This window comes from Drosophila mauritiana, chromosome 3L, assembly GCF_004382145.1.
Source record: "Drosophila mauritiana strain mau12 chromosome 3L, ASM438214v1, whole genome shotgun sequence".
NCBI classification, from domain to species: domain Eukaryota; kingdom Metazoa; phylum Arthropoda; class Insecta; order Diptera; family Drosophilidae; genus Drosophila; species Drosophila mauritiana.
This window is the reverse complement of record NC_046669.1, coordinates 10342121-10367562: the sequence shown is the minus strand read 5'-3', so window position 1 is coordinate 10367562 and position 25442 is coordinate 10342121. Positions and strand designations below refer to the sequence as shown.

The following is a 25442-nucleotide window of genomic DNA, read 5'->3' as shown; positions in this document are numbered from 1 at the left end:
TGGTTTAAAAACTGTTATATTCTTATACTGTTTTACATTTAGCATAGAATTTCAAACACACATACACACTGAAACTGATGCCGACTGAATTACAATGCATTTGTAGTTATTTTTATTTTTTATTTTTATTTGTATTTAGCTTACAATAATTGTGAATTTCTCATCTGCTTGTTTCCGTTTAATTGTTTTCTCATTATTCTCGTTTTCTTACGTTTTTGTAATTTCATATTTTTTGATCACATTTTGATTTCGCATGCCCAAAGTGAATTTGGTTTGTGTTCCGAATGATTCGCCTGAATGTAAACCTACTTTACTGCCGTCCGATAAATCAAAAATATATATATATATATATTATTTTACCTCGTATGTTTAGGGATTTATGCAAGCCTCTGCTTCTGCTAGATTCCTACTAATCTGTGTATATGCTAATATTCAGTCAATATTATATTCATATCTTCAATGGAGGATCGAAAACCTGAAGTTCTGCTCTGCTCTGTTCTGTTCTGTTCTAATGGGAAGAGTATATAGATTTCGGTTTACCGAAGATGAATACCTCATCTGTCAAATATATGTACAAATTATCATACGGTTTTAGCTTTAGTTTTCGATGTTTCTCTGTTACTTTGCATTTGAAGTGGAACAAAATCAAACAGTCCTAGGCGACGATCGTGGTATCATATGGTATAATGATATATGGTATATGGTATAAGGTTGCTGGATCCCTCGCGGTCTCAACTAAATAACAGTACTAACTTCGTATCGGAGCTGTAACATGGATAAGGCATGTGGAGGATTTGATATCGGAAATGAGTGATGAAACGTGAATTGAATTATGTGTTAAGTTTGTGGCTGGCTCTCTGGCAATGCAAGAATTGGTTTAATTGTTTTCTGTAATTTATTGTACCCTAAAAATTTGTTTACAACTAATACTATGCATATGCTTAAAATTGATTAAAAAATATAATATTTATATTTATAGATTTATTCACGATGCTAAGAACTAAACGAATTGTACGACAAAATTGTTGAAAAAGACCAAAAAAGGGAGCCATGCAGTTCAGCAATCCCAATCGGGACTCCCAAAAAAGGTAAACAATTAGTTAAAAAAGGTTTTTAGGGCGGGTAGGGGGTAGTGGTTGAATGGTTTGTGTGTGTGTGTGTGTGTGCCCCTAGAAAAACGGGGCAATCTTCTTACTGGCTAGGATTCAATATTATTCATATTTAATATTCAATTACTAGGAGCTTAAAAGTTTGCATTCATTTATCGGCTGCTATATTCTGGCTGGCAAATTAATTAAAATATGTAATGCAGTGGTTAACAAAAAGGAAAACTACTAACAATTATGTTTAGATCGGCTCTGTTTTGCTTTCATCCGTTTTGTATAATTATGTATAATTATTGTTTACAAGTAGCATAATTAATAGTTACGTGTATATTTGATGTTGGTTTCTTATAAATTGTTTTTTTTTTTTGTTGCTTCCGTTTTGTTAAAATTATAAAATTACCTAATCAAGAAAACCATCATAATAATAGTTGTTACTGCTGCTGTTCTGTTTGTTTTACGTTTCTGTCTGTCAATTGTAATCTACGTTAGGTGGATGCCTTTTAGGCCTTCCAGTTGTTCTGCCGACTGCCGCTGGCCCCACTTTGCTGCTGGGGCGGTATCATCTCCAGTAGATACTGGCGCTGCAGCTCCGCCGCCCGCTGAACTTCCGCCATGCTGTTCGAGCTGCTCGAATTCTTCGCCGATCCGGAGGATGAGCTGCTCTTCTTGTTGTTATTGTTGAAGGCTAGCGGAAAAAGAATGGAAAGAGCATTACATTAGTATGGAATCCGCTACGATTATTTGAAAATTATTGGAGATCCACCGACTGACTGAGCCGCATTCCTGGTAGCCAGCTATGAATTTCCCTGTTAAGGCCATTGACATCTCACCTGCCACTTGTGCCGCCTGCGCCATGGCCATTTGGTAAGAGTACAAAAGCGGTGCGAACTGCATCATATGCTGCGGATTGCCACCAAGTCCTTGTCCCAGAGCTGAAATTAAGTTTATACAGATAAGTTGAATGTTGCCCAAAGCTTTTATCTAAAAGAAAAAGTAATGGAGCATAACCCACCTCTAAAGAGCTGCTGCTGGAACGCCTGCATGGCTGCCGCCGTGGCAGCTGGCGAGGAACCGCTCAGTCCTGCCGCCGGATTAGCCGAACCCGTCGATGCTCCGCCAAAGTTACCCAATCCTCCCAGCGCAGCCAGATTGCCCAGCTGGCTGAGGTTGCCCAGATTGCCAAGGTTGCCTAGACTGGCCAAGCTATTGATATTCAATCCGCCCATGCCGCCAAGGGCACTCAGATGAGCAGCCGCCGCCAGCGTGGCCGCCGAGTATTTGTCGTAGTTTTGGGCCTGCTGTTGCGACTGCTGGTCCCGCTGCTGCTGATCCCTTTCCCGCTGATCACGCTGCTGTTGCTGCTGCGACTGGTGGTGATGATCGAGTCGATCGTTGCGGGAGGATCTCGAGGACGTAGTCGGCTCATGGTGGTGCGCTGGCGACGGCCCAGGACTAAGGATACCCGCCTGCTGAGCGGCAATAGCTGCTGCAGCGGCGGTGGCTGCCGCTCGCGAGGATCGCGATCCCCCAGATGACGGCGGTGGTGTGGCTTGACTTTGTGGTGGCGGTGGCGTTGGACGCGGTGTCGCTGGTGTCGGCGTCTGGCATTTGGTGGGTATCACCGTCACCGACGGCGGCAGATTGACCAGTGCAGCAGCCGCCGATGCATGCGACGCCTGCAGCTGTTCCCGTTCCCGCTGCATATGCGACGACGAGGAATTGCTAGACACCGCGGAGACGGACAGCGAATTGCCGCCACCACTCGATCCATGGTTGTCCACCGGCGAGGGACTGCTCTGGCTGGCCAAACGCTGTTCGATCTCCTGCTCCTGCTGCAGCGCCTTAACGAAGGCCTGTTTCAGTCGGTTGGTGTGCTCCGCCTTGAGAGCCTTCTTCACATTCGAGGTGACGCACTGCTCGCAAATCACCTTGGGATCTTTGTTGGCTGGAAGTAAATGGGTTCGTTAGATTGCTTATCACAATTATTAAAATATGTGCACACTTACTCTGCTTCTCCCACTTCCACACGGGTGTAAAATCAATCTTGCACTGGGCACAACGGAATGGTGCTGCCACAGCATTGGCCTTCTTGTTGACGGTCAGATAATCCACAACGGTTTCCAAACCAAGAAGATACACAAAGTCCGTGTTGCTGGGATTGGGAATGAAGTGCATCTCTGGCGGTGGTGGCTTTGGTGGCGGAATCTGCAACAGATACTCCAGTATAAAACCAAAATATCTTAATTTTCGTAAGCCTTTTCACTCACCTGAAGCAGCGTCTTTTCCAGTTGCTTGCGTAGCGCCATTTTAGCCGCCGCCTGTCTTTGAGCTGGTGTCTGGGCATCTTCTCTTGGCGTGGAGCGATCATTCTGCCAAGAAATAAGTTTATTAATCTTTCCGTGAATGCATTTTCTTGTTGTTGTCAGAAGGACTAACCTTCTGATCGTTGTGCTGATTCTGATGCGATTGGGACAGTGGTAGCGCCGGCGTGATGGAAACAGAATTGCTTATGGTCCCAGGTACCTTCGAATTATCCGAAATATTAGGCTGCATGTTTCAACGATTTGGTTGGGTTTGGTTTTTATTTTTTAACAGGATAGCAAATACGAATACAGAGCAAAGTTGAGTTTTTAGTAGTCGGGTGATTAGTTTGACGCGAGAAATGAAAGAATATTTAGTGCCACTTGCACGAAGTCACCTCGGTTTTTGATAAATCCTCATACAGAGGCCGACTTCGGTTTATTTTGACAGGTGAGTAGTGTTGGGTAGCAATGTTTGAAGTGTTGTTAAGTTGTTTGTGTTAGGCAGCTGGTTTTATCGAATACTTTTTCAAATTAGAAGTTAAATTTTGATATACAAAAAGCTTTTGAGATATTAAAGGAAGTCTTTGAAATGTTTTAACAAATTTCTGATGCTATTTAATGATTAGCTACAATATTATTGCATTCTGCATATATTTGATAAAGAAGACATTTTTACTTAGTAATTTTTCTGCAGGTAATTTAAAATCGAATGTCACAACAATGCATTAATCGAATATGGATTTAAATAGAACCTTTTTAATTAAACTATATTTTAAAATACAAACATTTAGTGCTGCTTTAATGTGTTGACCATTGTTAGTATGTTAGTTTTAAATGTGTATTGTATTGGTAAGCGTGAGTTTTTGTGTTCTTCAAGTGTTTGGAATACATGTTTGGTTGTCTAAAATGTTTGTTTGCTTTGGTGGATAGTGAGTTTGCAGTGTCTTTGGTGCTTTTGGGCAAAAGGTGAGAGAAAAACTCGGCGCTTACGGCAACGATTACATTACAATAACTCACATTGCGTGGTTTCAGACTGGAGGGCGGCGCCGATGTGGGCGTGATGGTCACCGATGGCGTGATGGTGAGATTCGGCAGGTTGGTGCGCGGCGGCAAATTGCTCGAGCGGTGCGATGAGGAGGTGGCGGGCGTGATGGTGGTGCCGGCGGCCAAGGTGGCACCAGCGGGCAGCGATGATCGTGGCGGCGGCAGTATGGAGTTGCTGCCACTGCGATGTTGGCCGCTCAAGGCGGCCGCTGCAATGGCCGAAGCAGCCGCTGAGCTCGAGCTGCCCGTTCGACTGTTGGTGGCGCTGCGGATTGGATGTCATGTTATTAGTAAGATGAGGAACATGCTCCAAAGTATATACGAACCTTATGCTCACTGCCGGTCCGCCGCTGCCGCTCAAGCTGCTCCTGCTGCCCTTGCTGTGGGCGGGCAGCGGTACCGCCGACGTGGGCGTCACACTCAGCGATCCCTTCGAGGTGAGGGCGGCGGGTATCGCCGACAGCGGATTGTTGGGCGATACGCTGGTCGGCGTCACCACCAGATTCTCCTTCATCACCTGCTGCGATTGCTTGAGTTTCTTGAGCAGCATCAGTTTGGTCTCCTCATTGCGCAGATCCTGCCGCAGCTTCCTCAGACTCTTCTCGCGCTCCTTGAGCTCCGCATGGCTCAGCTCCTTGATGGGCACATACGGGGGCATCTCCTCGTCATCCGTCTCCGAATCGATGTTCCCGTTCTGCTGACGGCCATTGGTGCGAGCGGGTAGTAACACAATGTCCGGTGCCTCGGCATAGGATTTGGGTTCGGTTCGTGGTCGCAGTACTCTCCGCTGAACCTTGTTCTCATCCTGACCGCCGCCTATGGATCCACCTGTCGCACCTGTGACACCTTCACTGGCGTTAATGCTGTTGTTGTTGTTATTGTTGTTTGTGTTGGAGCTATTGGTGTTACTGCTACTGTTGTTGTTGGTGGTGGTGGTGCTGCTGCTGTTGGAGTTGGTGTTACTGCTATTGGAGGTGGTGCCATTATTGGTCGCCGGCGATGTCGACGGAGTGATGGTCAGACCAGCATTGTTGGCCGTCAGTGCACGCAGATCCCGATTACTGAGCGCCGCCGGAGGCGGAGCCGGCGTTATGGTCAACGCTGGGTCACGACCGGACCCCAAACTCAAGTCGACCACATCGTCGACCTCCATTTTGGCCATTTTCGCTCGTCGCGTCGTCGTGATTCTGTATGTTGATCAACTGCAAGGAGCCAGGAAATAAAAACTTATTAGTTATGATAGGTTCAGATGTGTAAACATTTGTTCTTGGAAAATTTAATTTAGTTTTGTGTGTTCAAAAATAAAAAAGGGGATATATGCAAAAAAAATTGCTTTCCCCTTTCTAGTAACAAGCAGAAGAAGGAGCTGTGTTTAAATAGGGGTTAAGGGGGCGTGGCCGGAAAAGGGAATTTTGTGGCCGGCCTTCGTGTCTTGCCAAGGGTTGAATTCGGGTTTCCTTTTCAGTGTTTTTATTCCCGTTTTGTTTTCCTTTCGCCATAACGACACTTTGAAAGCGGAAGTACGACTGTCTAACCCCTAAATGTGTATCTGTATCACCTTTTCTCCCTTTTCCGTGCTGGTAAATAATAAAGATATCCTGATTTCAATTTATTAAGGCGACGACCTTGTTGGGGAAACCGATACAACCATCCATTCTCGAGCCAAAGATAATGAAAAATGGAAAGAGGGGAGAAAGCTGCACTAAATCACAAATCAAATCGGATTTGATCGCAGATATCCCAAGTGTAAGTGGATTTGGGGCGCTTGTGTGAGTGTGAGAGCAGTAAAGCGAAAAATTTCTTTCGATTCGGACATTTTATCTTCCACAAACAAGTCACGTTTTCGATTTAACAAATTTTCGCATACAAAGCCGCTGGTTTTGCGGCTGCAAGAAAATTTACATGAAAACTGAGCTAGTCGGTGGGCGGAGAAACGTGTAGCAGTCGCCGATCGCTAAGAGGAACTCAAATTTTAACTCCTATGCAAGTTCACACACTTGAGTGTTCACTCTTTCAAGTGTTAATGGTGACAAAATTTGCATAAAAGGCGGTTCGAAAGACAACACAATTTCAAGGTCATTTGGTGGTTAACGGGTTTTTGCAACAAATTCGCTTTTCCGAACACGCAATCTTGTTTTAGTCAGGCTCCACTGTACATAGTAGCAGAATAACTAGCTGAGATCCAAACCAGCAAAAACAGGCACACACAATCGCAGTCGAACCACAACAAAAACAACAACAGCTAACCGACACGTGAGAGCGAGAGGTGAATAAACCTTTCAAGCAACTTGAGCTGCACCAAAGCACAAACAACAAAGCCAAGCAAATACGACAAACATTCACCTGCTGCCGCTGCTGATTTCGTAAAGCGCACACAAACAATATCAAAATGTCAATAAAATCATTTTAACAAGACTCCATCAGCGATAAAGAAGCAATAAGCGTCACAATTAAAATGAAATATACATAAACGTAGCATCGTAAAATAAATACATAATTCATTCGAGCAGGTGGCAACCCTGGCAAAGCTGAGCTTGAAGATGAGGATCTACACTTTTGCAGATTTCAGCCGAAGAAGAGCGAATCAAATGGCATACATAATTACACCGAGTAGGGGCAAAGAAAAAAGTGAACAACAAAATATTAAACAACTTGGCATTGTTGTCCCCAATGTGCTATAAATTAACTCGCTTTGAAAGCTAGCACACAAACAAACACGCACGCTTACTCGTTCGTTTTTCATTACTTTTTTCTTCCCTCCGCTCTTTCTCTCGCCCCTCATCCACAACCCATCAACGTGGAAACGGCGGCTGTCGGCAGAGTCTCGTTACTTTCGACACTTGTGTCGTCATCAGATTGCGCTGCCCGCTATCAGTGCACAGTGGGTCGCATTCGCGGAGTGTACCAGATAATAGGTGGCAAAGCGTGCTGCGCGATAGTGGGCGACGATAACGTCGAGCGGAGAGGCTACAGTGGTCAACAAGTACAGCGACCTGAACAGTTTTCTTTTTTTTTTTTTGATTTATTAGATATTCCATTATTAACTGGCAATTTTAAGTGCCTAATTTATGCAGATAGTTTCTTTGTGCGAATTTATTATAATCCTAAAAATTATATTTAATAATATATATTTAATAATATCGCTGAAAATCTATATTTTACAACTATTTTTAAAAGCCTTTTAAAATATTTATTCAAAACAAATATTTAATTTATTTCACTGCAATTGCTGTTAGCCAAGTCCCACTGTGCCTCGAATTTGTTGGCTGTGTGTGCGAGTTAATTCCACAGCGCGAGATTGTGTATGTTTGCTTGTCACAATGTGTGAGCTTGTGTGCTTTGATGATTGTCAGCTATTCCTTATTAAATTAATGCAAACATTTTTAAATTTTTATAGATGCTTTTCAATGCTGACGACCATTATGCGTGATGAGTGCCACTCCACCCCCCTTGGACATGGATATGCTTACCGCACCCCTTACCCTTTAACCCCTGGCCAACTGCGAGGGCGAAAAAAGCGACTTTATCGATTTGTTGCGACGTTTGGCATTTGTGTGACTATTATTGTGCTTAATAGCGCGCTAAATGTGCTTAATTAGCGTTTGTGAGTTGCTCTGTTTGGGTTCACAATGGGTTGTGGGATATGCGAGTATTGGATGATCTTGGGCGGTCTGTTGGGAACAGGTGTACCCAATGCTCAAGTTCAAGTTTAAGGGTCGTTGGCAGCACAGAAAGAAGTGGTAATATACCGATTTTAGAATGCAAATTCGATGAGATTTTACGGGGATTACACCTAAGATATCCATACCAAAGTGGTCAAAGGCGATATTGGGGTTATATCAAAGTGACCAAAAGGAGATAAAAAGCGGATGGGGGAAACGAACTTAGAGGCGAATGACAAGCGACGACGACGCAAACAAGCAAAAGAAATAAGGTTAAATCAAAAGTACAGTTGTGTACATAGCGCGGCCAGCAGCAGCACCAACAAAAGCAACAACAACAACGGCAACAGAAACAGCAACAACAACACAAACAAAAGCGAAGAGCAACAGCAAAGCAAGCGAAATGTGTTTGAGTGTGGCTGCGGTGAGAGCGACAGAGAGAGCGCTAGCGGCGAGAGCGAGAGGAGGAAGCGGGAGAGAGCGAGAGTAAGATGGAAGAAGAGAGCGCACGTCGCACACACGAGAAATGAGAGTAAGAGGAGAGCGGGCGGCGGATTTTGGGGTCTGGCCACCCAAAAGCACCAACAACACCCCCCCCTCAACCTTCCATACCACCCACAATCACCACGGTTACACCCACCCAATCTCCAACCCATCGATTTGCATATTAGTTTGTTATCAGCCTTGCAGATAAAGACAACTTAAATACTTTCTTTATATTGCAAAGTTTTGATACATTAAAGAACCATAAATATCTTTAATCTATTACTCTATTATAATTATAACTTTCAAGATTCAAAGCGCACGTTTGCCGATTTCATACGTACATATGTATGTACATATGTACATATTTACACATATCTAAACTCATATAAGAAGAAAAGATTTATAAGCACTTTAAAACCTTAATCTACCCACCCATTCTTCTGGCAGCCCACTAAGATTTGTATATTTATTTTCATGCACTCATAGAATAGTAAAAAGTTGCTATTCTGCAATATTATCAATAGAGCCCAAGGTCTTTGTCAATAACTCTTGCACAATCTTAATAAAAGCCCAAGAAAGTCTGTCTGAATGTTTATTAAAAACCGCCTGTAGGCTTTAATACACCTAAAAGTCATTTGGTGGGACAGAATAAAAACGTTTTAAATTATCAAAAGACAAGACGCAGCTTAGCAAACAAACATTTATATCGCCACGTTTCGGTTCGACATTATAAGAAATGCGCATATCTTATATCTTATGCCATTGTACATAGGCAGCGCGTCGGGGGAGGGGAGGGTGCGGGGGGTTGGAGTGCACGGGTGTACGAGGTTTAGTTGAGTGGATCGCCAGGGGTAGGGAGGAGGAGGGGGGGTAGGTCTCTGCTTGGCTGCTGAGAGAAAAAGCGAGAGAGCAGGCGAAAGAGCACGACTTGTTGTACATGGTTTGGGGTGGAGTGGGGTGGTGTGGAGTGGGATGGGGTGAAGTGAAGTGGGCGGGGGGCGGCGGCAGTGGCGACCGACCTTCGTACATATTTACTCATCCATGCTGGGATTTGGAATCGGAATTGGGAGGGTGGTGCATCGGGTGCTCAAAACACAATCCCAAACCCAAAACCATACGTAGGCCATTCGACAACTGCAGTCAAGTGATGTCATCGAAAACTATGGAGAACTATCGAATCGCATTTAAAGAGTTCCATGCACTTGGTGTTGCACCATAGTGCGAAATAGGCACTGGTACATAAAAACCAATCCTTAACTAACAACCTCAAGTCGAAAGTTACAAATCAAGTTACTTAAAGTTAGTTAAAGTCAAGTTAGTTAAAAATAAGCCAAAAATAATTATACGATACTTGCGGATGCGAATGGGTCAACAATATCAAGAAAAATGAATCAGAGTTTCATATACTAGCTATAATAGACATATAATGCTAGCTATAGGCACTGTAATCTAGAATATTCCAAGATAACTAAAGAACTGAACTGTCTATTTCCCATTGCTGCGATATCATATTGCTTATCTCTCACAAAATAATGCCTAAAAATCTATACAACCAAAGTATACTAAACTAATCTATCTATCTAATATCTGCCTTATATTCTTTCAATGCAGCTCTTAAAAAGGGCTTTGCTAAATATTTCCCATTTGATGCAATTAACTTAAGTGCTCTATGATAGCTCCCTTAAAAAAGCACACTGTATCTCGTCGCTTTTCTCGTTGCGTTTATTTATAACAACCGATAAGCAGAATTGAGCAATTCGCTAGCACTGAAAACAGCGAAACAAACGACTATGTACACAAAAACCAAAAGTTCTAAATGGGTTAACTGAACATTGGGCACAAATTAATTGCCTGCACTGTATGACAAACTATACAGAACAAAATAAACTGAAACAGATTCTTTACATTCTAATTTGGTTTTATTTTCCTAGCTTATCAGTTAAGTATACACAAAATGAAAATGTCTGCTGAGTAATTGGCAAGTTAAAAAAAAAAACTTTTGTGGGGGGTGTTTAACAGCTGTTTTTCTTCGTGCTCTTGACCAGTGTTGCCAACTAAATAAACAGTAAATACAATACATAAGGAGCAATAGCAACAATGCAAAGACAAGCTAAAAATTAATGACTTTCAAACTGGTTTTGTTTACTGTTGTTGTTGTTGTTGTGAAATGAGAAGAAAAAATTGAGCGGCGAAGAAGAAGCAAGGTAAGTCGATGCCAAAGCATCATTTAATGCTTTGTTCGCCTCTGTCGTCTGTAAGAAAAGCTGTTTCTACTTTATTTATAATTCAACATATTTTGTTGTTCTCCAGAGATAAGCTTTGCACGCGGGAAACAGATGGAGAAAGTGTATCAAAACTACAATGACAATTGTCAATCTGAGCAGCAGCTGTTAAGTAACTTTATATAGGGTAACCCTGCACTAACCAAATAAACCTAATATTTACCTACCTAAATCCTTTTTTTTTCTCAAAAATGGTAACCCTTTAACTTGATAACCATTTTAAATAAAAGAAAACTATACCTTAATCAATTTACAAATAAAGATGGTTACCACATTCAATATTTCAGTTTTATAAACTAACCAAACTTTAACAATTTACATATCATGTCAATTTGCAATTTTGCCCAATTGCGCAGGTAGGGGTTATATACATTCATGTATACGATGTTATATATAAATATTTGATTGCATATATGGCGAAATATGCAATTGCCCACCTCTCCACTCTTCTTCTTGTTCACGCTGCGTCTTTGCTGTGTTTACTGTTGTTGTTACTTTTGTTGTACATAAGCAGTCCGATCCATGAATGTGTATGTTGTTTTCCACTCACACTCCCGAATTTCACATAGGCAATGGGTTCAACTTGTATATGAAACCAAACGACCGACCGACTCTGCCGACGTCGCTGCCAACGTCACCGTCTCTGCTTTTGTCTATCCAACCATGCGCCCCTCCACCCCTCTGCCATTCTTTGTGTACGTGTGTGTGTGAGTGAGTGCTAGTACACCTGGGGTCAATAAATTGGGAGCAAGCAATCGACTTCATTTAAATTATATTCCTAATCATTTATTTATCTTAAATTTTAATTTGTCAAAGTATTATCAATTAGTTCCAACAAAATAATAAAATATTTAAATAAATAAATAATTTAAGCTATTAAGTTTAAATATTTACTTTAAACACTTAAAACTTTTAATCATTTTTTCGCGCTCTTTAAATTGAAATAGACTTTCCTAATTGTTTGCCCACGAGTGTGCAGCATGTATTTTATGGCATTCGGTGGCCGTTGACTGTTTGGCTGAGAAACGGCAAGGCAAAAAGGCAACCGATCTATTTATTACAATTCAGAATTCACAATTCACCCTGTGCAGCGTGTACATCATTACGCATTTGCATTTGGCACATTTAAAATTTCAGCGTGCTTAATTCTTGCTGGCTTCCTGGTTTTATTTTGCTGGCGCTTTTTTTTACTTTTTGTTATTTTGCTCGCCAAGCAATTGACGCCTGCACTTCGAATGCTTTGGAAAAATTCCACTTAATCAAGCAAATTACCAACGCGTTGCTATGCTTTTCTCATGTTTTTTTGTTTTTGGCTATTTTTAGGCTTTGCGCTTTACCTTTTTTCGGTTTTTGGTTATTTGGTTTTTCGGGTTGGCAAAACAAAGATGGCATGCTGCACGATGGGAATGAAAATGGAAATGAGAGAGAAACGTTAAGAAGCGTTAAGAATAACCCCGAAAAGTAACGCGTAAAAGCAGCGCCCAAAAAGAAATAACAAAAACCAGTTAGCCGATACTTTTCTCTCGCGCGGACAGTCACACACACACATGCACACACGTGCGCAAAGTTAACCTTTTTTTTATGACATACTACGATGATAAGTGCGAAAAAAAGCGGAAAATATTCGTGAATTTCATTCAATTTTGCGGAGAGATTTCAGTTTCGTTTGCCATTAGTAAATTAAGTGAATATATCAGTCTATAAATAAGCTTATCAAAGTCATGGCATTGCAATAATACTAAACTTTAGCCTTGAACTAACCACCACAAATGAAAACATACCAATATACGAGTATATATAAAGGGGGACCTATATAAATATGCAAATGTGGTTTTTTTTATTTTATTCGCCTATGTACACAGACGTATTAGCTTGTAATTGTATCTTAGCACGCGTTTTTCGCCTGCAAGCTGCATGCTCGGTGGGACAGGTCCCAAAGTCTTTAATTGTGTAGTCGAGGGGTACATACTATAGTACATATACATATAGGTATATATACAGGCCGCCTATCAATCCGCATAAGGTGTGTATAGAGTACGTTCTCATAAAGGTATGTACATATGCGGAAACAGTGGGGCGAGCAACCTTCGAGATACAAAATTTTAGGAATTTATGAGATACTTTCTACCTGCTCACTTAACATCTGCTAAAAGTATCGTAACTTAAACTGTAATATATCTTTAGTATATTCTAAGATATCTACGTATCTACTTCATTTCCCACGAAGTTGGTATAGTGGAAAGGCACTAAGAACATGTGATGAAGAAGGTTTAGTAACACAAAAAATCCCATTTTAATAAAGAATGTTAATGTTTTAATAATGTTAATATTAACGAGCGAAATATTTCATACATGTTTTAAGATTATACGTATGATTCAATATTGCAAACACCCATCTAAACAAGCAACCCCTTTTCCATTTATCGACCGACCACTGTTGAGATTATTTACTCAAGCCAAGCGGCATACATAATTACATCTGAGCCACGTCACTTCCTGCAAAGAGTCGCAGCAATACCGATAAGTAGTATCCCCACCAATCTCAAGATTGGCTATTTGGCAAATCGAACCCTTTTGGATCTGCTAGGTTCGCTTGAACCTCAATCGCAATTGAATATATGTACAATATGCAGTCTAGTCCAAGTACTTGTACATTTGTCTGTGCATATGCATGGCGTATAAAAATAAATGTCAGCGAAAAAAAAAAAAATGGAAAAAGAGAAAACATTTTTTCTAGCTCTCTAGCTGATAAGCAGGGCGACACTTACAAATTTGTATGTACAACACATATACATGCACACAAACGGACCAAGTACATAAGTGTGCGTGTGCTTAGGGTCTGAATAGTACGTAATACTTTCAATTTGGCTGTTGTTAGGAGGGCTGATTCACAGTTTTCATCTTAATCTGGACAGATTCGTTTGCCTAGCTACTACTAAACTGAAACTAAACATAAGGTTTATGACAGATTTGAGGTATTTCTCAGAAACAATACATATATGTGGTTATATAAGTTGGATTATATACATGCACATGTTCATTCAAATTTATTTAGGGACTTGTTATCAGTACATTCAAATAGTATCTAAAAATAACCTACATATACGTATGTATATGAAATGTTTGGCATTCTATAACCAAACTCTTGATCATCCAACTTAATCAGTATTTATTTCAAGTTGAAAGTATCTATAAAGTATCTACAGCACCATCTTGTGGTATCGCGTGTATCTTTATCTGATCTTGGCGAATAAAATAGTATTCAAGGTCGGTGAACTCCGCATGAAAAGAGAAATCGCTGGATGCAGCCACATAACGGTAACGAGCTAAGTGATGCTGCAACTACAGCCACTAGTCCAAGCACTAGTGGCTGCCACTAAAACTAGTATTAGTTGGGTTGCCATCTATGTGCGGCACAATTCCTTTTTTTATGCGCTTGTTCTTATTTTTGCACTTAATGACGTGTAACGAGCTCGCGCGCGTGTTTTGCGCTCTCTCTCGCTCTCTTTATATATATATGGGTTGGCATGTATATACATATGTACACCATATAAATGGCCAGCATACACACAAACATATGTACTAGTGGCTGGGTTGTGCGTGCGAGGGAGATGGCGCTCTTTGAAAATAAACAGGTAAAAAAAAGGTAAGCCAAAAGAAATAACAACAAAAAGTAGCTTTGCCACTTTTTTTTAGCCGTCTGCCTTTTGTTTTTTCTCGTTTTTTTGTTTTATAATTTTTTTTCTTGAGTGAAATGATCGTCAGCAAACAACAAAATTGGCCTGGCGGTTTTTCTTCTTCTTGTTTGTGTTGGCCAACAATAATTATCGCCGATACCTTTTAAATAATTAGTCAGCAAGAGCTGACCATGAAAAATCAGCACAAAGTGAGGAAATCAACGTAGGCTTTTGCAAACTGTTTACAGCAGCGCTTTATCTTTCGTAAAGTAAACAATACATAATGTACAACGCAAGTACGTGCATTGAAATTAATCACTAACAATTTTCAGTACTATTAGAACTGTGCTGCTAATTGATAATTACTACCATGTTTCATTACCATTGTATTTGCTTAACAGGTTACAGCGGTTATTATAGCAGTGCATAAATCGTAAGTAATCAAATATGGTAAATAATAATATAACTTCGGAAGTTTCGCAACTGTACTTCATTTTACATACCGCTGCAACTTTACGACCATGACAATCGTAAATAAGGCCATAAATAATAAATTATTCATAACCAAAGATGGCAACTCTGTTTTAGCTTTCAAAGATAAATAAGAAGCATTTTCGAAAAACAATCGACAGAAAAGTCATTTAAACGGTCAATTGCCTCAAGCGGCCAAAAGCAAATGTCCGAACGAGAGGGCGATAGCTGAAAAACACAAAAACCAAACACAAAACTAAATGAAACTGAGAGGCAATGCATAATGTGCGAGAAAGGGAGGGCGAGCACTGTGCGAGAGAGGGGGGCAGAGCAGCTGACAGCTGCCCATTTAAATAGCAGCGAAAAAACTGCAGGTCGACAATGAAAATGTATTTTACGGCCAACAGGATGTATTTAATAACAGATATCCTGACATCTTCTAAGCATAAAAAAACAATTATTTTTATATCTAAGTAATAAACTTAAATCTTTAAAGTTTATATTTCACTGTGGTATGGATTTCATTATGAATGAAGAATATTTTTTTAATGGTAATGCACAAGTAATTCTTTGTAATTGGAGCATCTGGTATATTTCCCAACAAAGATTTATGGTTTAAAAAAAAAAACAGATAAATATAAAAGAAACAACAAATGCGTGGAATATAGGCCATTTAAGCACGTAATCCAGAGACAAGTGAATAGATACTTTCCCATAAGATATGAGATATATTCGGGATAAGTATCTATCTAAGCTACACCAAAGCAACAGCAACAATCACAACATGTGAGTTATGATGAATATTTAGCAGCTGAGTGTTGATGCCTTTCAAAATTCTTCAAATGTGCTTCAGAATCGGCCATTAAAAAATGTTAACCACATCGGGATGTGCATAAATTATAATTTACCGAAGCGCAGCAGCCCCAAGATGTCGAATCGGTGGAAGAAGAAGAGCGGGCGGGAGGTTGACGTATAGGTGGAATCGGGGAGAGAAGGCGACAGACCGATACAAAAAGCGAGAGAGAGTGAGTGAGAGAGGAAGCGAGGGAGAGAGCGAGCCGCCTTATATACACGGGCATGGAATGTTTGCCTGTGTGCACACGCAACACACACACACATAGATTCCGCCGTTTGGGTTCTACTTTCGTGTATATATATATATAGCATATACCATGTACAGTGGGCACCACTATGTACAGCTGTGTGTGCAAGCATCGGGACAGCTAATCAGGCAATTAAAGAGCCACCAAATAGCCCAAGCAACAACAAATGGTTTCAAACAAAAAACCAAAAGAAAGAGAAACAATTTGAAAACTGAGGTGGAATCGACAATCAAATGAGCCACCAGCAGCAACGGAAAAAACTTTAGCATCAACTAGTTATAATGCTGTTTGTCATGTTGCAAGAACCGTCGATGGAAAGCAACGGCTTTGTTGTTTACATAATGGTTGCAAAATTAAGAAAATCCCAACGATTCTCAGAAACAAGCTGGGTTGTCACACGCAGACAGTGGGTGGTATTTTCTGCTGCCCCGCCCCCTTTTTCGAGTTCAAACACCCACCCGTTGCCTTAACCTGCAAATGCCACGCACTTTCCACGTATTTCAACCACCGAAAACAGCGCAAAAAGCAGCAAGAATAACACGTATTTGTTAGTTAAACTGCACGACTAAATGATACCGGTTATTCGTTGTTTTTTCTTCAACCCCTACACATATTCAAATATTAAAAAGTACAAACAGCAAGTGATTATAATAACTAATCCTTGTGGGAAATCCACCAAACCAATCCTTACAGCACCAAATTTATTTTATGAATGCATTCCCTTAAAGCTAAGAACCAATTTAAATCATCTATTATAGCCTATTAAAATGGATTAGTCCACATATTTAATTTTTTTGCAGGGATGAACTGATTTTAAATACATCCCTATATGATATTTTGCTTTAAATAAGGTTCGTAAATTACAAAATAACATGGGAAAATTGGCTTAAAACCATGGAATATTATAGAGATCTTAGTCAAACTTACACATATTTTAATAATACTACGAACAATTAGTTTTCTAAAATGGGTATTACCTGGATAGGCTACTAGTTTCAAGCAACTCTTCCAAAAAACGTTGGAAAAGGCTTCCCAAGTTTTTCTTAAGTTTTCATGATAATAATGCAACCCTCGAGTAAAAAAGAGCCATTAGGAAACAAGAAGAAAAACAGATTCGACAAGTTACTTCACTTAATGCGGTTCCCCCGCCAAGGGGGATGCGAAAATCCGCCGCAAAAGGGGGTTGGGAAAAACCCAAAGTGGGCGGCTGCTGTTCTAGAAACTTTTCGCGAACCTTTAAAATGAGCTTTAAAAAACGAGAAAGGAAGGAAGGCAGGAAGGAAAAGAGCGTGGAAAGCCTTTGCGTCTGGGCTCCCTTATTCGCCATCCCTCCCCCCCGAGGTTATGCCCACATAGCAACACAGCCCGATGGCGCCACCCACGCGCCACCCCCTAAAAAACCCTCCACCCCCTCCTCCCCTTTTGACCTGTCTGTATGTTGGGTAACTTTTTTTTTTTTATTTTGCCTGCTTCTTCTTTTGCCTTTTGCCCTAACACAAAAATGTGTATCTAGAAATATTTTATGCAGGCAACTCTTCAGCGAGGGGGGGGGGGCATTTGGAGGGGGTGGCAGATAGGCGAAGTGGGTGGGGTTGGTGATGGTTCAACCCCCTCACCCCCGGCACCCAACAATGGTCGCCGCTCTGGTTTCAGTTGTTGGTGTTATTGCCTTTGGTTTTGGTTTTGGTTTTGGGCGTGTTTCTGGTGGCACAAAACTATGACCGAAAATCGGGGTGGGGTGTTCGGTGGGGCGGGAATGTCGCTACCTCAGCACACATATAAATCTTTTCACGAGACATACAGTCGAACTCCCATAACTGCGACGTGTCTAAACAACTTTGGCAGTAAAATTCAATCAAATCTGTCATCATAACTTAAAAACTTTTGTAATTGAAAACTTCGAAAAAAAACACACATCTCAATAAAGTAAATATGCACATTCTACAGAATGTAAATGCCTTGTAAATGTAGTATTACATAATAGTTTAAGCAACATGCTGAAAGTATTTGCAATTAAAGTATATCAAATTTAAAGAAAAATTCCCACATGTATGTAATCCCTGAATCGCCCTGAAATGAAAGTGCAGATGCTAGTGGTTGGAGCTATAGAAGTGGAGCTGCATATATATAAATATATATATATTGATATACATAGACGGCACATCAAGACACACGTCCACATAATTGCCAAACGCGCAAAATCGAAGTGGCGACCGGCCCACTCCACCCTAAAATTCGCCACCCCCAACCGCCCAAGCGAAGCAAACCAAGCCACCCAAACCACCCAAACCATCTAGTGCCCAACCCCTCGGCTTAGGATTACTCACCAGTCTGCATTTGCAGGTGGGTGGTACAGTTGCGCTTTCAATTTATAGTTGGATTTTCGGTGGCCTGGGTAGACTACTAAGCCAGTTTCATAAATAATTGCAGAATATTGAATTTTGAGGTGCCCAAAGCCCAGGCCAAAACAATTTCCCCAACTGCCAATGATATTTGCGCTAATTGCCATTGCCGTCGTCGTTGGTATTTTCATTAAAATTGCGTAATATTAATGGTCGCTCGTATGCAACGAGTAGTTTGGGCCTGGGTCACTCGCTCTACTCTATGTGGCTAAAACTAATTTCCCGTCCAAGGTTTCATGTTCACACACAAACCAAACGAGCAGAACACAGCATAGGCAGCATCAACAAATTCGGATTTTCGGCATTACAATTTGTGGAAATTTGCATATTTGGGGGGTGGTGCTGTGACCCCGAATCCCCCGAATCAACGAGAACGAATAAACCATATTCGCTTCGACCTGCAGCAGCAGGCAAGTTCACCGATATACAATGGTGTAGGCATATCATCGCATAGATTACGCAACTATTCCCAGGATATCGCCAGGAGCTGCAGAGGGAGAGGGGAGGGGTTTTGCGATGAGGTGAAGGGAATGGAGACGGTGGCTTCACACATTCGCGGCGACACATTTGTGCCACTCGACTCCACAAGGTACCACCGGCGTAAGCCACCCACACACGCTGGCCACCCGAAAACGGTAGGAAATCCACTCAAGCACAGCGAACATGGGACCACCATTCACCACCACATATAGCCATCCGACCACCACCCCCTCCCTTATTTTTGTGCACCCACCCACTACGCCACTGTACAGCTGGTATCAAAATAATAACACGGAATACCCGGCCCATAAATTAGGAAAGCCAGGTTATCTTCCATTTAAATCGGTAGAGTTTGCTTGAGCTTCATTTACTATTTTCCATATATGTACATATATTAGCTCTTATCGGCAAGCTTCCGAGATAGAGTTCATTTTAAGTATATGTAGCTTCTTAGCAATCAAGCAGATTTCAAAGAAATTTAATAGAATTCTTTTAAGAAACGCGACTTTAGCAAAGGAAATTCTTATGAATTGCGCATATAAGAACAAGATACAATATTATGTAAGTACATAACTAAGTACCGATAAATTGATTACGAATTTGTTTCTTACTCACATAAAATGCTAAAAGTTTCTAATTTTCAAGTAATTTCCCAAACTTTAAAGATTTCTGTCATTTGAGCGATGACATTTGCTATAATCTCGACCTCAGCTGTGCGTAGGCCTTCGTTGGGTGGCGATTCGGGGGGTGGTGGTTCATCGGATGATGCTGCTGGCTCCTGCTTCCGCTGTTGTTGTTCTTGTTGTTGCCTTCGTTTTCGGGTAGCGACGAGCCCGGATATTATATGCATACTTGAACTATGCGAGGAAGGAAGCCAGGCGACCAGACCAGCATCGCCAGCAGCAGGAGCAGGAGCAGGAGGACCCCTTCTGTCGTGCCATTCCCAATGGCCCCCTAGACCAGCCCCACCACGCCCCCCTTATCCTGTTTTGTATATGTATCTGTTTTTGCATGCTCCTCTCGCTCTTGCTCGCTCTCTGCCTTCTGTGTATGTGTGTGTGTTTATATACATGTGCATGCACAGCTGTACCGTTTCGGGGCATTTTACAGCCACAGAGCCGCCGCCACAGACCACCCGGCCACCACCCAAGCACCACCCACAGTCAACCCCGCACAGGACCACCCACAACAACAATGCAAAACGTCTGCATTTCAACTAACGCCACCCGATACACAAACAAACGTCGAGGGGAAAGGGCTCCGCACAGCCCCTCCCTTTTGAGCCACCCCCTCGAAAAAACCAACAATCCAACCCACCCACTCAACACCCCCACCCATCCACTGCAGCAGCAGCCATCTCATATTGCCATAGTTGTTGTATTCTTCTTCTTATTGTTGTTGTTGTTACTGCTGGGGCTGCCGAAAAAGTTTTATACATAAGCGGAAGCTTACGAAAATCCCCCACCCAGCGAGGGAGAAAAAAAGGGAAACCCCCTTGAAATGCCAGAAAAACAGAACTCATTACAAAATCAATAAGTTAATTTTACTTTTTTTTTTTCTCTCTTTTACTTTAGCGTGCACTATTTACGTGACATTTTTATGACAAACTTCCTGCATATTAAATCAATAATACTTTAGTGAACAAAGTTGGGGCAGCGTTTTCGATAACTTGTCGGTTTTCCACCAATTAGATCTTAAATAAAGTAGTTAAAAAAGAAATCTCGCTAGTTAATACCACAGCGTGCTTTAAATTTAAGTTGCTCGGCCTTCTTGGTCGCGAATAATCGATTTTTTCAGCAGCAGCACCGCCAAAGTTAAAACCACCCACTCAGCCCCAACACGAAAGCAGAAAGGGGATACCATAAAGAATATATGTATAAGTGAAGTAAAAAAAAAACAACCGAAGAGACAGGAAAACAACTCCCCGAAAATAAGGGGGAGGTGTGGAAAATTTGGTTCTGCTAAAGGTTGGGCTAAGGTGGAAAGTATGGAAAATCCAAATAAACGAATTCCTTTGGCTCGCCCGCCATCTGACCTTTTCCCTCCGCTGGGGGATTTTTATTAAAATTCTTAGACTTATTGCAAAAGTATTTACAAGAATGCCATGATTTATTGTTTATGTTCTTGGAAAAGGCATAAATTCTTCGTACGAATGCATAGCACATTTGTACATTTTAGTAGCAATATCTTTGAGTTTACTTAGACAGAGAGTATGGTGTTCTTTGCATCGATAGGTGACCGAATCTTCCCTGGCTTTTGCTGTTATCGTAATCGCCATCACAATCGCTCTTGAATCGCTTGCGAACTTTGATTCATTGTTCTCGCTGTTTGTTGTTGCTGTTGCTGTTGCAGCTGGGCTTTTGTTTTACTTGTCAACAGAGAGTTTAGTTTGGTGCATCGGCTTGGGCTTAGGTACTGCAGAAACCCCAACCCCTTCGCCACCTCTGGCAGCAATCACCCTCGAGCCCTCGCCCTCCGCCCTCCCTCTGCCCATCCAAACAAAAACAACAATGCTGCGGACGCTGCATGCAACTATTGAGGCATGAACATGCAATTTATGTACCTCCGTATGTGCATATGTACGTATATACCTACGAACTATGAAATACAACAACAGCAGCAATAAGCGACTGTACTTTTGATATAAAATCCACTACACTCCACACTCAACACTCGCCATACATGGCAAAACCAAACCAAACCAAACACACACACACATTTCCGATGTGTACGTATGTATGTATATAGCACCGAAAATACCCCCCATCGCCCACCACCCACCGCCCACTTTTAGAGACACCCACTTGGAGTGGAAAGCTCTGTTTAGTTTTAGTTGCGCTTTAAACTGCATTTCGGCTTGCGATGCCTTGTTGTTGCAAGCTGTACATAGAGCATTGCATGAGTGGCGACAGGGGGGAGTGGCGGTGGGCTGTGTTACTTGTGCAGCAAACGAAATAGAAAACAACTGCAATATGTTTGCTTCCCCGGAATGCAGAATGGAATAGCCAGAAAACACAGCTCCACTTGCATTGCATTCGGCAGATTGAGCCCAAAAAACAGACACTACACCCGAAACATGCCCAATTGCCAACCAATTGCAGTTGTCATCTAAAAATTGCAACTTTTACAGAAGCCTATCTATATGCATTGGCTGGTAACAACTTTGAAATGGACTGGCTTGTATCAAAAGTTTCGATGAGCATTGGAAAAGCAGAAGAAATCGATTAGAAAACGGGCAGTTCTTAAATTTATGTGGGCAATTAAACAAATAGTGAATTTTATGCTATTTTAGCTTTTGCCACAAACTAACCCATCCTAACTATCATTACTTTACATTGATGTACATTGAAATGAAACCATGTTAAAGTTAAAACGTTTTGCTATGTGTGCTTCTAAGCATAAGTAGTACTTCCTGAACTTTTGACCCCTTTAAGCAAAATTAGATGAAAATTTCAGATATCGATATCAAGTGCAAGGGGGGAGGGAGGGAGTGGGAGGAAAATGAAGTGAAAAGGGGCAGGAGAAACGAGGAAGAGGAAGAGCGCAGCGGTACTGCAAAGCCGTCGACTTTTGTTGCTCCACTTGCACAAACAAAAACGCACGAAAAGACGAAAAGAGAATTTCGGCTATCGAGCAAGCTCCCCCAAACTCACAAACACACACACTGGCAAACTCACCTGCAAACTCAGGTAAATCGACGCGTGTGTGTGTGTGTGCGGGTGAGTGGTACCTGTGTGGAGCTGACACGGCAACAAACAAAGGTAACGCTAAAGCCAAATCTACAGCGATAAATCTAGAAACCGGGCATTCTAGTTCCCAACCTACCAGATATATTTTACCTCTTTCGATTCAGCACTTTTTTCATGGCTAATTGGTTGGGGCTACTAATTATCAATTAATTACATTACCATTTTATAGAAACTTATTGAGAAATATAGAAATATAGAAACCTTTGATTTTGCGTACTTGAAATTCATAGAAATTCAAAATTCTTATCAATCATTGATTTTACGATAATACTCGCCAAAGATAAGCATTTCCATAACTACAAACTCTTTTTCTTGAATTAAATTGAATTAAAAATTGAATTAGCGATGGTTTAATAGTTTGTAAAATAGGTTCAGCGAACTTTTAACTCCTCTTAACTTTCGGATTTCACCTGATCCGCTGTGAACTAGTTCACATTCTAGCCACCCCTCCCCCACCCACAGAGCAACCAAAGCAACAACAATTGCAATTACAGCAACACCAACTAAACTATTGCAACAGGAACAACAACAACTACTAGAAATGCGGGTCTGGGTCGTAAAATCGAGACCAAAAGCAGAGAGCAAAGGAGCGGAGAGAGGAAGAAAGGCGAAGAGAAGTGCAAAGCGGTGGCAGAGGAGGATGTGGAGACTCGACGAGACGTCGAGAATGCAGTGCACATAAAGAATGCCAAAATAAGTTTAAAACTAACGACGAACCGGGTTTTAGTGCGTGCGCCTGTATGTGTGTGTGTGCGTGTGTTTGTGTGTGTGAGCGAGACAGCCAGCAAGGTGGTTTTTTGTATGGCTGTGTATTTGTATTTTGGAGCATGCAACATTGCCGAAAAATGCGTGCGCTGCGGGATGGGTGAGAAAGAGAGAGAGGGGGGGCCTCCAAAAATGAGAGAACCGAATGGGAAAGAGAGTAGGCGAAACAAGTGCATTTCTGCATGAGTGTGTGTGTGCGGGGGGTAATTTTCGAGAACTTAACAAGTGTTGCAAAGCTCCAAAAGTGCGTGCGGGTAATTAGCAAGTATAAATATGTAAAACAGAAATCAAATACAAAACGAATGGTGAAAAGTTCATTAACACAGTTAACATAAAAGACCGCCAACAAATCTCATTCATAAGCGAGAAATGTGTGTATAGATAACGGGAACGGAAAGAAAAAAAACGAACAGCGGCGACAACCCCTTCCGATTATAAAAAGGAAAAACCGCGGCAACTCAGTCGAGCGACACAGGGAAAAAAGTAGCAGCTGAAACAAGCTCCTAAGCATGGCGTCCCAACAACAACAGATAAAAGCTGTAAAAATTGTCAATATAGAAGAAAGAAAGGCAGGCAGGCAGTAGCAACAACAAAAATAACAGGGGGGCGCAGAAGAAGAAGCAGCAGGCTTTGGAGCTTTGCGAATAATGCGCGAGAGTTAAAGAAGAAGCCGCCAACGCCAACTGCGACGTCGGCAGAGCATTTTTAACGAGCCGAATGACAAGCGCACACAAACAGAAACACCAACCAACACACACAACGGCACTTATGCAGATGCATACAGTCGAGGGCGGAACCGTAGCAGTAAGATCAGCTCATAAACATTGATCAAATTAATAAATTAAAATTAGAAATTTGGGTTAAATAGAGCAATGGAAACATATTGAAATGTTCGGCGTTTGTAAAAAGTAGTAATTAATATTACTTTGATTACTATACATATACATAAACTATCGCACATTTTATAGTTTGTCTTTTAAGACTGTTTTAATAACAAACTTTTGGGTTTTATGACTTTTCTTAATTGCCACTATTGCATTGACCTCGATTGTCCAAACACACACACACGCACGCAAGGAGGCGCACAGATGGGCGACATGCATACGAGACGCCGCAGCAGCAGACCGGTTGAGGTTAAATTGGATAGTGGCAGTGAGAGAGAGAGAGCGGGGCGAACGAGAGAGAGCGATTGGAGATGGAGCATACATATACATATTGAATTTTTCTTCTTTGGCGTAATGAAAATTTTAGCACTGTTTTGGGGCAAGAAAACGGGGGAAAAAAATAGAAAACTTACCCGCGTGTGAAAATCCGTTAGTCGGTGGCGCCTCTGCCGCTGCGCTGCTGCTGCGGAACTCCTCTCGATTTTTCCAATTTCGCATGCACAAAACTATATGGATTTCACTTAATTAAATACACTGCCTATGTACCACCTTATATATGCACTTATGCGTTGGTATGTATGTATATACGCCTCACCAACACACTTGCAGCACACGCTCTGCTGACGTCGACGCCGCTGCCTTTTTGCGGCTACTTTTCGAAATATTTTACACGCACTGCAGAATATACTTTGTTTTATATAAATATTTTTGTTTGTCTTATACTTTGCTGTAAACTTTATACGCAATTTGTTTACTATTTCAAAGAGAGAGTGACACACACAAAGACACAGACACACACAGATAGGCCGCTTTATGCACTCGTGTGCGGCATTTTATTAATCCACGTCGATTTGTTTGTAAATAGATAACGATACGATATTGTATTGTATCCGCCGAATCCACAGATAACGACTCGATTTAATTTGAATTGTGCTTTTTCGCCGCTCCGCTCACGCACACTACCTCACACACACAGACGAGACCGCGTAGCACGTCCGAACGATCCGAGAGATGAAAAAGTAAAAAAG

At 41.6% G+C, this 25442-nt stretch overlaps 1 protein-coding gene across 2 annotated transcripts; it reads right to left on the bottom strand.

Moving 5' to 3' along the window:
• Window positions 1-115: 115 nt before the first annotated feature.
• LOC117139192 (dual specificity protein kinase splA) lies at window positions 116-25442 on the bottom strand. Of its 2 annotated transcripts, XM_033301361.1 has the most exons (9): window positions 24828-25442; window positions 4780-5655; window positions 4427-4718; window positions 3543-3629; window positions 3374-3475; window positions 3113-3311; window positions 2119-3051; window positions 1937-2038; window positions 1607-1791 (listed from the first exon to the last, which is right to left on the bottom strand). In XM_033301361.1, exons 2-9 carry the CDS (start codon window positions 5613-5615, stop codon window positions 1607-1609), a joined length of 2736 nt encoding a protein of 911 aa, XP_033157252.1. In that variant the 5' UTR covers window positions 5616-5655; window positions 24828-25442. The 2 variants fall into 2 exon arrangements, with proteins under 2 accessions (XP_033157253.1, XP_033157252.1); XM_033301362.1 differs by lacking the exon at window positions 24828-25442 and having other exon boundaries at window positions 116-1791; window positions 4780-5615.